The sequence below is a fragment of the Malaclemys terrapin genome, chromosome 1 (genome assembly GCF_027887155.1).
Source record: "Malaclemys terrapin pileata isolate rMalTer1 chromosome 1, rMalTer1.hap1, whole genome shotgun sequence".
NCBI classification, from domain to species: domain Eukaryota; kingdom Metazoa; phylum Chordata; order Testudines; family Emydidae; genus Malaclemys; species Malaclemys terrapin.
In genome coordinates this window covers 24,366,590-24,380,176 of record NC_071505.1, presented here as the reverse complement: position 1 = coordinate 24,380,176, position 13,587 = coordinate 24,366,590, and the positions used below count along the sequence as shown (strand labels likewise).

The 13,587-nt window shown below is 41.6% G+C and overlaps 1 protein-coding gene across 2 annotated transcripts in view; it reads right to left on the bottom strand.

The window, feature by feature from the left end:
* GSAP (gamma-secretase activating protein) overlaps positions 1-13,334 on the bottom strand; it is a 72,150-nt gene extending 58,816 nt beyond the window's left edge. For both annotated transcript variants that reach the window (XM_054017661.1, XM_054017668.1), the window contains exons 1-3: positions 13,114-13,334; positions 7,089-7,165; positions 465-521 (exon numbers count right to left, since the gene is read on the bottom strand). In XM_054017661.1, coding sequence (XP_053873636.1) covers positions 465-521; positions 7,089-7,165; positions 13,114-13,198 — 219 coding nt within the window. In that variant the 5' untranslated portion in view covers positions 13,199-13,334. The remainder of the gene's footprint in view (positions 1-464; positions 522-7,088; positions 7,166-13,113) is intronic.
* Between the last annotated feature and the right edge of the window lie 253 nt (positions 13,335-13,587).

Genomic DNA, 13,587 nt, shown 5'->3' with positions numbered 1-13,587 from the left:
AGTTGACAGCCCTACTTTTTATATAGCACGTTCAACTTGGCTGTTTTTTTAGACTCATTAGCATTCATAATGGCCCAGTGCAGTATACAGTAAGTCCGATTGCTGTGCAGACAGGTTGCTACAAAACTTTATTTGAATGCTTTACGCTGGGGTGTGGAAAGGTCACAACAGCAACTTTTATTTAAAAATAAACACTTCAGACAGACATAAGAATGTCATTTTTTAGGGCATCAAAACCTAGAAAGCAGAGATACACCTCTACCCCGATATAACGCTGTCCTCGGGAGTCAAAAAATCTTACTGCGTTATATTGAACTTGCTTTGATCCACCAGATCATGCAGCCCCGCCCCCCCGGAGCGCCGCTTTACCACGTTATATCCGAATTTGTGTTATATCGGGGTCGCGTTATATTGGGGTAGAGGTGTATTCTCCTTTCTAGATCTACATGTGGCATTAACCTTACCTCATTTTGTTTATTAAAAGGATCGTATAATCCAATGCAGGTATTTCTCCCACTTCCCTGTAAATTAAATGAAATAACTGTCAATTTATCTAGATTTACATAGACATTTGTTAAACATTGTTTTCTCCTTTCCAGTGTTACTCCCCTCTTCTCTCCTGTCACCAATTCTTTCCATTCCCATTCACTCCTGTCCATTTTCTGGCCTTTGGTTTCATACGTATTGCTTTATTACTTTAACTCCAAAAAAGGGGAGTGAAAAAATAGGGTATGGGGGGGTTGATGTGTGTTGTTTTTTGTTGTTGTTTTGATTTTTTGAACAGTTACATGTGACAACTGATCAACCCACCACCACAACTGAATCTGCATCCCCTTATAAGCTGAAATTCACTTCTCTATCTCACTGAAGCCCTATGTAGGCTCCCCACTCAACCTCCACTAGGGTAGGGTGGCAATGAAGCAATATCTTGGCTAGCCAACTGCAAAAGCAGTTTCTCCTCCCTTGGAGTTCACACCTCAACTGCTAGAAGAGGGCCTCACCCTCCCTGATTGAACTAACCTCGTTATCTCCAGACTGATTCTTGCCTGTAAATTTATACCTGCCTCTGGAAATTTCCATTATATGCGTCTGACGAAGTGGGTATTCACCCACGAAAGCTTATGCTCCAATACATCTGTTAGTCTATAAGGTGCCACAGGACTCTTTGTTGCTTTTTACAGATCCAGACTAACATGGCTACCCCTCTGATACTTGGCACCCTTTGTGCACCACGGAAAGGGGATTCTGTGCTGGCGCTCTGTAGGATATTTTGGGGTGGGATGCACCAGATCTGGGGATCTGCAATTATATGGACCCAGTGGCTAAAACTTCACATCCGAGTGCAGAGAGGCTGCCACATAGGCCAGAGGCCTACAGTTGGAGGAAGAATGTAGCCCCTACCCTGGGAACTATCAAGACAAATGCTAAATAGATTTCACAAGCTGTTTAAAAGCTCCAGATTGTCAATAATTGTGTTGACAGTCTACTGCCTTGTAAAAAACAAACACCATCTACAGCTGATTTATATAATGATGTACTGGTTATTGTTTACACTACTTCTGAACACCAACAGATTAAACTGTTTCCTTTTTAATGGATAAGACTCTTTATGGTTTTCTGTGCTTTAGGTTTTCCAGATCTATTTCCATTTTTGGCCTCTGACTGGCAGCAAATTGTTGCATTTCCATTTTCAGTTGGAAGCTACTACCACTCTCAAAGTGTGCATAAAGTTACCAGGCTAATGAGGCTACATCCAGCTATGCAACCTTGCACTTATCAGACTACAATCATTGAGTCTGTTTGATACAATAAACACCACTGTTTTTAACAACAGAGCATGAGAAACTGGACCTGTAGTGGTTTGCAAAATTACTGCACCTTGTTTTGTGAAGTAGACATAGGGCCCTTCATTTTCAGTTTTTATTTTATTTAATTTTTCCCGGAAATTTATCAGTGTTTATTACCACAACAACAAAAACAGGTGAAAATCAGTACAAAAAACTATTAATAATTTTTCTGGGTAAATACTGGGGTTTATTTTGGTGACCAGAAAGACCGGGGGGGGGGGGGGGGAGGGGAGGGATTATTCAGTAGATTAATGCTTTGAATTCCGTTCATCAATGTGGCTTGCTGCAGAACACAAAACACAGTGCCACCTGAGTTTAAGAAAACAATATATCTCTCATCCCCAAATAAAACTTTTCATTTGAATAAACAGTTTACTGTTGTAGACCTAGAACTATTAGCCTATAAATATTTACATTTAATATTTGGGCCATACCATTTGCTGCACATACACTTAACCAGGAGAAAAGGATGAAGTTTTGTTTTTTTTTTAACTTTCAAATACTACCTTGTGTTCTGAAACATATTCTGATACAGACTTTCTTCCCATTTTCATGTGTAAAATCTTTAAATGGTTATCTGCTAACAGCTTGAAATGTGTATGTGGTGGGTGTGAGATTCATCAGTAAGTTCAGATTCACATGTACTTCAGAGTTTGTGTGCGTGCCTGTTTGTTTATTGTGTGCATCTTCTAGACTAATACATAGCCTTACTTCAACAGGCAGCTTTGCATATACACACAGACTAACGTATTATCCTAATACAGCTATCTTATGCAATGTATTGTATTTTCCTAATAAAACAAGTTATTTTTATATATTTGAATGATACAAAAGTAGGGTGAAAATAAAAATGAAAACTTTTTGTGAATCCCTGGAATTTTTCGGTAAAAATCGGTCTAAACTGAAAATGAAGGGGCTTAAGTATATATAAGGGCCTGGTCATGCATTCTCTTAGGCTTTTATACGTGCTACCACAACAGCTAAGCTCTCAACAACAAAACTCTTCTATGCTCCTATTTCAGAAAAAAAGAAAAAGAAAAAAAAAAAAAAGCATTTGCTTAAGTTCCACTGACTTAAAATTAATCAAGTGCATTCCTGAACAGGACCAAATTGAGAACTTACTGACTTCAGTGGGAGCAGGAGCAGGCCCCTATAATCTGGCATTTTCTGTACTTTTCTAAGAAAAGTGTATTTCATAAAAACTGGAATCATAGCTGTAATAATCAATCAATTAAAGTTCCACATCAAGTCTATGCATGTGCTAGCATATTGTTACCAAGTGCACTTACAGGATACTTACATTGCTTTTCAGGGGAGAAGTGCTTACCCGGTGACTAATAAACTGTTTTTTTTAAACAGGTATGTGACAGCTGTATATGCCATGAAAGACAAAGGCCACGTTTTTTTCTAATCTCAACATTATTTTGTAATTTTTGTAAAAGCTTGAAAATAATGTCCATCCTCCTCCTTCCACTGATCCTACACACAATACATATGGGTTTTTTGCACCTGGCAGATACAGATTGTTTTCCAATTGTGTTTAATGGGACAGAAACCAAAATAGCTCAGTTTAGTTTACACCCTTGTCTGTGCACCAGCCTTGCTGATGAGGTTAGTATGAACATGAAGTGCTCTGACAAGTGTTGGAGTTAACTGCTGCTAGAGAGCCAGCAGGAAGGACACGTTTGAGAGTCTCTCACAGAAATGGTGGCTCATTGATTAATATAGTTTACAGTGGTTATTTAAAATAAATCTAAAGACTAAATTGCCTGGGACAACACAATAAGATCTGCAGTTAACTTCATTACTGCACATACTGGTGTTGGTTATTTCCCCATAGTGAATATAGGGAAGAACAAGGAAACCTGCAGATACTGGGGTAACCATATCTATTGTTCTTGAATAAAATGAGAAAATATACAGAAATGATATTGAAAAACTAACAACAGAGTAGCAACATGAAAAAATACTCATCATTCAGAAGACATTCTTCACCAGTTTGCAAGTTTTAAGGTAGGTCAAAAATGGGACTTTAAACTTTACTGTATGTGTGGGTAACTGATAAGTAGTTAGATAAATTCAAGACCCTGTCCCTTCCTGCACAAAAAGAAATCAGTCATAAAAAGATCAGCAGATGGAAAAGTTTTGCCATACACAAGGGAACAAAGTAGATAAAACAGTACACGTGCTATCAGTCAATCAAGTAAGTTACTGAAGAACAAAAGTCACCTTAGGTGGAATTCTGCCTCCATTAAGGTCAATGGCAAAACTCCAGTTGCCTATCAGTGGAGCCAGCATTTCACTCTTAAGGCTTAAAAATGGTCCATTTTCCAAGTTTTGACAATTTGATGCAAAAAGCATCTTATGTACAGGATGAAATTTATACTTTTTGTATATCGTTCCAACTTCTGGAGAAAAAAGTTAGCATACACAAGGGTCTGGGATAATTCAGACCCCCATCATGCAACTGACCAGCATGGATGGACACAATCCTGCATGGAGTCTCACTAACTTCAATAGGAATCTATCTGGGCATTACGGCCGGCACGGATCCCACAGCAGGTTAGACACCTTATCTGTCTGTCTCACACAGACAACACTCCTCTCTCTAGGACAGTGGTTCCCAAACTTTAACAACCTGTGAACCCTTTCACTAAAATGTCAAGTCTCGCGAACCCCCTCCTAAAAATTAATATTTCCAGGGATATTCTCCTTGACCGGAGTATAAATTATAAAAGCAGTGATCTTGGAAACATAAACATTGTTTTTATGACATGCTTATTACACACTATTTATTATTAATTATCATTTATTGTGACAGTATTTTTATTACATTATGAAAACGGCAACACACTTCCAAGCTCTCACTTTCGTAGCTTGCATCACTTTGAATAAGCCTGTTATAAGACAAGGCTCTTAGGTTTCATCAAGAAGTATCAGATGTGAAACAGCAGGAAGGTATTTAAGAAGCCAACTCAAAGAGTTCCTCCTACACAAGCATTCAGGTCTTGAGCAGTCCAGGCAATCAATGCACATTACAACAAAGCTTAAACTTGTTCGTCATAATAATTTTAAAAACCAATACTAGCTGCCTATTTAATTTTAAAAACAGCAAAAAATATTCACCTCCCTTTCCATTTCTTGGAGTGTGGAGGAGTCTTGAAGTTTAAATCTCCTCAGTGTGATAGAGATGCTTGCTTTGATCTGCTTAGCTCTTGGAAGTCCAGGAGCTCTGGGCTACTGACCACATGCTGCCCAGGGTCCCTAGGGACAGCTCTGTCTGCCATTAGGGATTTTTTTCCCCGAGAACCCCCTGTAACATTTTACGAACCCCAGTTTGGGAACCACTGCTCTAGGAGAAGGATGCATGCTTTTTTTTTTTTTTTTTTTTAAAAACATACAACATATGACCAGCCCTCAAATTTGCCCAGAGGTGAAAATACTCCAAGGAGTACTCTCCACTCCAGTAACAGGTTTTAAATCTTAAAACCCAAACAAAACATATCTGTGATCTTCCCAAGGGAGCAAGGCTCCAGATGCTGGTTCTGTAGTAGACTGACCTACCCAGGGGAAGGTCAGCCTACTTTGGCGAGACAGGAGGACTGGGGAATTAACAAAAAAACATGTTCTTCAGGACAGAGTTCAGAGCAGTTTGGCAGGTGGAAACCTCATGCAAATGTGTTCTCCACTCTGCTACACCCAGTTTTCAGGATCTCCCTTCTGCCCCGCTACCACCACCTGGCACCACACAGCCTGCAGAGTTTACTTCAGCCCTAGGAAATGTAACTAGCTGGAGATGGGAAGGCAAACACGCTGAGCAAGCTCAGTGAATCCTGCTGTTTTTCCCAAGAGCATGACTGCCATATGAAGTGATTGGGCTGGCCAGTCTGCAGCCCTGGAATGCTTAATGCAACATTCCATACATGCTAGAAAGAAGGCACTTTCCCCTTATGAACAAAAATTGGCCTCCTCAAGTCTGTAGTGCCCAGAAGATTTGCTGTCAACAGCTGCACGGATGAACTTTGCATGGATCAGAGTAAAATATGAATAGAGTTTTGTGTAATACAAAAATTGGATATTTCATTAAACTAAAATATTAAAAACAAACGAAAAACAAAGGGAGGTTTGTTACTACTGCCAAGTGACGTGTAAAGGCCCCATAATTCTCCTTGGCGTCCTATGCAAAGGAAAGCCTGCAGCCACAAGGAAAGGGAATTCTGCTCTGCTGCAGCCTCTTCCTTCCCTCATCCTTGGGGAAGCCCTGCTGGATGCTCTGCTGTTTGGAGGGGGCAGGTCAAAGAATAAGAGGCATCCCTGGCAATGCAGTTCCATTGGACATGCATTGCCCTGCAGCCTGTGCCCCCAGCAGATCCCCTAAAATCCACATGAATCTGGGTGGGTACTAGTAGATTTTGCTATCTGAACCCCAACTTCTTCCAAAGAGTGGGAATCATCCCCAAACCAATTGGAGAATTCTTGCACTGCCACAAGATTTATACTGAGTGTTACTTCTTCTTTACATGCACTAGGGAGAACGGAGCCCTAAATGTAGGCTTTTGCAATAAAAATGACTGTAGCTCTAGGGTGACCAGATAGCAAATGTGAAAAATCAGGACAGGGGGTGGGGGGCAATAGGAGCCTATATAAGAAAAAGACCCAAAAATCGGGACTGTCCCTATAAAATCGGGACATCTGGTCAGCCTATGTAGCTCTGAAGGATGATAAACAAGTTAGAGATACTTCAGAGTTCATGACAACTACAGGCAGGGTTTAAAATTACACAAAGCACAGCATAAGAGGAGGGTATTTTTTACCATTTAAAAAGTTTAAAGATGTCACTTATACAGAACCAAGTTTAAGTGAAATAGCTCCGCTTGAATTCAGTAGATTCTGCCTTTCTTAAACAACTCAGTTCTCAGGGAGGAAGAATGTGCTGTTTATGAAAAATTTGTGTAAGTAATGGCTGTTCGTTCAGGATGACATCCTGGCCACAGTGAAGTCAATGGCAAAACTCCAATGGACTTGAATGGAGCCAGGATTTCACTCTCTCAGTCTCTCCAGCCTTGCCCCAAGGAAAAAACAGTTTTGTAAGTAACCTAAAAGGCATCCAAAACTTGTAATAGATCAAATCACAGATTTTAAATCCCAACGAAAAGAAATGTAAAATGCAAGTATTAGATTAAATTAGACGAATTCTTACTTTCCGGTATATCTGAACAGACTTCTATGCTGTAGACTTACCTTCCAGGTATAAATAATTTTTCCATTTCTTTCAACATTTACTACATACGGTGTTGCTGCACTCTTCTCAAAAGCGTCTGAAATGAGAAGTATTAAAGGCATAAGACACTCATTTGGATTAATTCACTGTAGAACTTACGTAGGTTTAAAACAAATCAGCATTAGTCTTACATCTGCAAAAACACTTAAATGAAGGCCTTTCTAGAGCATATTGTGCGCATGAAAAAATTCCTCTCTTCTTGACGAAGATAGTGCAGTACGCAGGCTTCTATTTAATCCCGAATGAAACTTCAAATGAGATGTAATGAGTTTTAAAACTTATAGAAAAAGAGCTTAGCTTCTAAACACTCCTCACTCACCCATCCAACAACATGGAAACCATGTTTGAATTAACAGTTCTAATTGCCATAGTAATGGAATTCAACCGTCTCCTTGCAAAATTTCAGGATCAACTCCTATTTTCTGTTAGAATTCTAAATAAGAGGTTTGGATTCATTGTATGCTGCTTACAGCAGATCATTTTCAACCCATTCTATTACATGCATACAGGACTTTAGAAGTTAAGTAATGGCTATGCATTGCAAGTTCTCAAACTGCAGTCCTCAGAGCACTGGCTGGTGATCAACAGAGAGGTGGCACCAGCACCACGACACCTGTCACCTTGTTTCCAGCTGCTTCTCCAGGCAACTCAGAGAAGTACCTGGAAATGAGGCAATGTCAGCCTAGCTGACTCCTCCAGAGGCCACTTCCACATAAAGAGCAGGATAAGAAACAGAATTTTCCCTTAGTGACCAGAGCCACCAGGGAGCCATGCAGCTTAGCAGTATACACTGGGGCAGTGGTTCTCAAACATATTTGATCACACCCCCTTCTTTCTGTCTGTAATAGTTTCACCCCAACTGGGGCACCTGGCTAGCAGCCACCGCTCTCCAGCCACCCAGCTCTGAAGGCAGCATTGCCGCCAGCAGCAGTGAAGAAGTAAGAGTGCATGGTATGGTACTGCCACCCTTATTTCTGTGCTGCTGCTGGCAGCGGCACTGCCTTCAGAGCTGGGCACTCAGTCAGCAGCTGCTGCTCTCTAGCCACCCAGCTCTGAATTTGTGCAGTAATTTTTTCCCCCCTAAATCTTTTCAAGCCCGTCCAGGATACATTCCACACATCCCAGTTTAAGAACCGCTGCACTGGGGTACCTAGAAACTAAGCAGCCCAGGGGAACATGCAAGGATCCCATGTGTCAGGGAAGCATAGATAAGCCACGATGGACATGAAGGGGAAAGAGAAGGCCCAGTCAGCAGGGAAGCCCAAAACAAAAGGAAATAGTGTGATTAGTGTAGGTCAGAAAGGACAAATCTCATATATTAAAGACAATAAAAAGGCATGCTTTCCTTATGCCACTTTTCTAGCAGTTGTGGTTGCCACCTCACAAATGGGAACTTGACTGGGAGAGGAAATGTAGTCCATAAAAAGAACATTTGATGGCTGCATTTTAACCACTGTATGGTAGTTTGTAACAGCAATAGTGTTCAGAAAGTGTGAATGGAAAAATTCTTCAAGATTTCTGTTAGGTTATTAGCTGGGTTTGACACCAATAACTTTGTAGTTATCAGCTAAGGTTGGTAGAGAGTGTGCCTCCTCCATATGGTCAGGTATTTTTATACTATAAACTGGCTTGTGCTAACACAATTAGTAACGAAAAGAACACCTCCTTTGTTTTATTTATCCCTGTTAGGATCAATTAAATTCAGAACACTGGCATTTTGTTGTTGGGAAACAAGGGGGAAATCCTGGCTTTCTTTACACTACTAGATTCACCACTTTCCACAGCTGTCAGATCACTCAAAGTCCATTACAACAGCATTACACCAGAGATGATCACCCAATAATAAATAGCCCAGATGATCTGTCATTATCCCTTTGAATGACACTACACCCTACATTGATATTAATGGATATTTCATTGGATTCAGCCACTTATACTATCCTGAAAGTTTAGGGAACAGTCTCCAAACAAATCCTTTTCCATATAGTATACTCCCTCAAGGCAGAATTGACTCTAATATAGAGGGCCCACACAATACCCTCTGTACCACAGGGCCTCCTCATCAGTCCAGGATGGAGAGGAGGGAGGACACACTGGTGTCACAAAGGTGATTTTCCTGCCACCCTTACTAAGCCAGCGCAGACTGAGCATTTGGAGTGGCCTGGGGAAGTGATAATTACGGTAAATCTGCACTTGAAAGATCCAGTGGGCAAAAACCCAATGTAAAGGGCACAAAGAACAACAGCCAATATCCCAATCCAGAGACTAAAATAGCAGGCAAGGATAGACTGCAAGCAACCACACAGCCTGCCTGCATGTCAAGGGTGAATACTGTCCCATCAACCCCTTTCTACGGTGTATAAGGAAGGATGAATTTGACCTCCAAGCAGACAGTAGCCCCCTGATCCAGAGTCCACAGAACTCAATGGAAGTCTTTAGATCAGGGCCTGTGTGAGACCCATCTTCTCTCAGTGTATAGCTCCTTCCTTGATCCTAGCTATGCTCAGTGTGTACATCACTGGAAATTCCAAGAGAGGCTGCATAACACTCTCAAATCCTCAAGGGAGAAAACATTCATTTTTAATGTTATATTTAGTCACATTTAGCGCTAGATGCAAAAATGCTTTAACATCTAGAAATTAAAATCCTTTTTAAGATAATTAAATCAGCTTTCAAGCAATTCTGAAACTTGCTTGAAGTCTCCTGTATGCTGATGCCCATTTGTGATTCTCCAGCAGGTTACCACCACCAACAGATTCAGAATAGCCAGGAAGACTTTGTTCAAGTATAGCACAGTTTTAATTCATAGCAAGAAGTGCTGCTTGTCTTCTGAACACTCACATGATTGGGCTAAACAAGAATAAGCCCAGATTTCCTTTAAAAACAGTTGAAAACAAATATTTTCACATGTTTATTTTAAAAAGTTTAATTTCTTCAGTTCTTACCAATGTTTTACAAACATAATGCTTCTACTAGGTAGGACCTTTAATTGGAGATATGTCAGTTTGTGAGTACAACATATGTGATTGCTAAGTTCAGCATCATACAAGATATTTTTGTCCAAAATCTAGTGATTAGAGCCCCAATACTGACAAAACTTATGTGGATGCTTAATGTTGTTCATATGAGTTATTCAATGAGAATAACGTTAAACATGCATGTGAGACTTTACAAGATAATTCTGTTGAGCCTGAAACTGTAGCAAAGGGAGCTGAACCCATGGTAGTTTAATAGTAGTTTAACTAATAGGCTACAACGCCCTGGGTGCCTAGACACAAAAATAATTTATTTTTAAAAGGTAGAAAAGTCACTATGTGAACAGAAGCTGAAATGCTAGACAGTAACACTAGTAACATCAGATGGGCTCATTCTAAAAAAGACAGGTCTTTTGCTTTTTTAAAAAGGCCGTGCGCGGCCTGTATTGGTCTTAAACAAGATGGTCAGTGCTATGTCCACACTATAGGACATATTCATATCATAGTAAATCACTCCAGTATATAATGGTAGATGATAATAATACCTAAGATACATGGAATACTTTTCAACTACAGACTTTGGGGTAGAAGGAAAGGTAAGGAATTTATTTTTAAAATAATGGGAACTTTCCAATTTACCTTTGGTTTTGTATAAATTTGTTTGGGGATAAATCAATCTGACATACCCCTTTATAGAGCAACAAGACATAGATGGTTGATTTTTTTGAATTATGTATCTTGCCAAAAGGTCTCCAATTAGACATTCAGAATTTAGTACAGATACTAGCATCTGTCTCTACCATGATTATGGCCCTAACAAATTCCCGGCCATGAAAAATGCTGTGAAATCTGGTCTCCCCACTGTGAATTCTGGTCTTTTGTGTGCTTTTACCCTATACTATACAGATTTCACATGAGAGATCGGTGTTTCTCAAATTGGGAGTCCTGACTCAAAAGGGAATTGCGGGGAGGAGGGGGAATTGTCGCAAGGTTATTTTAGGGGGGTCATTTTAGAGCTGGGCGGCTGGAGAGCGGTGGCTGTTGGCTGGGCACCCAGCTCTGAAGGCGACGCCCTGCCAGCAGTAGCACAGAAGTAAGAGTGGCAATACCATACCATGCCATCCTTACTTCTGCACTGCTGCCTTCAGAGCTGGGCAGCCGGAGAGTGGCGGCTGTTGACTAAGGGCCCAGCTCTGCAGGCAGCAGCGCAGAAGGGAGCAATAGCATACCAGGCCATCCTTATTTCTGTGCTGCTGCTGGTGATGGCTCTGCCTTCAGAGCTCAGCTCTCAGCCAGCAGCCGCCACTCTCCAGCTGCCCAGCTCTGAAGGAAGCACCAGCAGTAGTGCAGAAGTAAGGGTGGCAGTACCGCAACCCCCACTACAATAACCTTGTGAGCCCCCACAACTCTCTTTTGGGTCAGGACCCCTACAATTATCACACCATGACATTTCAGATTTAAAAATCTGAAATCATGAAATTTACTATTTTAAAAATCCTATGACCATGAAATTGACCAAAATGGACAGTGAATTTGGTAGGACCCTAAAGATGATGATTTTTATGCTATTTCCTTCTGCTTTTCTAAACTGAGTCTTTTGTAGTTTTTAAAAAACAGAACTGAACCAGTTACTTCACAGGTGGGGCGGAGGGGAACCATTGTGCCAAAAGTCCACTGGGTTTATTTATTGCTTCTCAGCTCCCACACCACCCAACAGAATACTTTAGCAATCTCATATTGTTGTGGCATCTAATAGTTAATTTACTTTTAATTAGCATTCACTTACGAAATGGATAAAAATGTTTTTTTGTTTGTTTGTTTTTAAAGAGGAGGTTACTGGGGGAAAGTATTCTAACCAAATTTTTGGAGAAATGGGGAGTGAGAGGGGAAAGTTTTGTGAAAGAAAGGGATAACATCTAGCATATATGATAGTAGTCTGTTAGTAGGAAGTTAAATCTACATAGGTTATTTCCTGTTGTCATATACAATTGTTTCACTTTGAACATTCTTTGCCAAATTCATCTCTGATGCATGAGTAACTTTAGTGGAGAGCTATACCAAGGATGAATTTGGCTCACATTTCAAGGAAGTTGCTTTTAAATACACATACTTTAGACTAACCTGTTTAATGTTATATTAGTTTTTAGACTCTATGATATTTACTCTTGGCATGTCACCTTAAGTGCAGTCTGCATCTCGTATGTAACTGAACTATTTTCACTTCCCTACCATAATAGATTAAACTCCCTGATTCTCCATTTAAAATATATATATCACTATCTAAAATTTATACTCACACCATACAGAATAACTTTGCAATTTGCATCACTTTTAAAGTGGACATTTGGACATTGTACTTACATAAATAATGAGTGGACTGGATTCTGCACATGACTTTAATGGTATTTGAACATGCTGTCAATCAGTCGAGTATTAGGCCCAGCAATCTTTGTAACAGCCAAGGAGCATACAAATGGGAAAACCATAACACACATCAAGGCAGACAGGTATTTCTAGATATGTTTTGGCAATGGTTCACATATCATGCTCCCAGCACCTGACTAAACCATGCCCAAATAAGACACTACTTCACTCATTTAGGCCCAAGTTTAAACACACCTGGGCTCTCTTGTAACCACTCAGCTGTTGTTTTTACTGCCATAAACGAAACTAAGGTGCTGATTCATGAAAAATTAGATTCCAGCCAACTTCGTTTTGACCCAGCAAGAGGACATTAATATCACATCATGTCAAACTTCTTCCCCCTCCCTTTGTGTTGTGTCCCATTTTAAGAAGGGGGGAGACGGGGTTGTGGGGACGTTTAAAGGGTCAGATAACCATACATATGTGCACACACTAAAGAAACCAGGGCCACATCTGGGACGGGGCAGGCGGAGGCGAGGGCACTTTCCCTACAGGTGAGCCGAGTACAAGACAGATATGGCTAGCGGGGGTGGGGGCGACCCTACAGAAACATTTCGGAAAGCGCCTCCCCGAGCATCAGCGTTACCTAGAGCCACTGCCGGACCTTGCGCCAAGAGCCACGGGACCACATCGCTCTGGAGATCAAACTCGGCGCTCAGCTGGAGCAGCATCCCGCTGGTGCCACCCGCCCGGCCCCTGTCTGCGGGGGGAGGCGCGGGGCAGACTCGCAGGAGCCCGGGTCCTGGAGGGGCCGGCGCACCAGCCTCTCAGCTCCCGTGCAGCTGGGGGCGTGGGCGCTGCGCGGCGCTTCCGCCGCCCACCTCAGTCGGGCCGCTGCTTTCGCTTCTGCTCGAGAGCCGCAGCGCTGGGAATAGCCCAGCCCGGCCGGGAGCTGCTCCAAGCTGCAGCCTACTGGGTGCCGGGGATGTCAGTCAGCTCTGGGCGGCTTGGAGTGGCTGGGCGCGCTGCTCCCCGAGGCCGCAGCAAGAGGGAAGGCTGCGCTGAGCAAACGCCTGTTGTTACACGCGCTGCAACAGGCAAGCGCATGATTTTCAGTCGG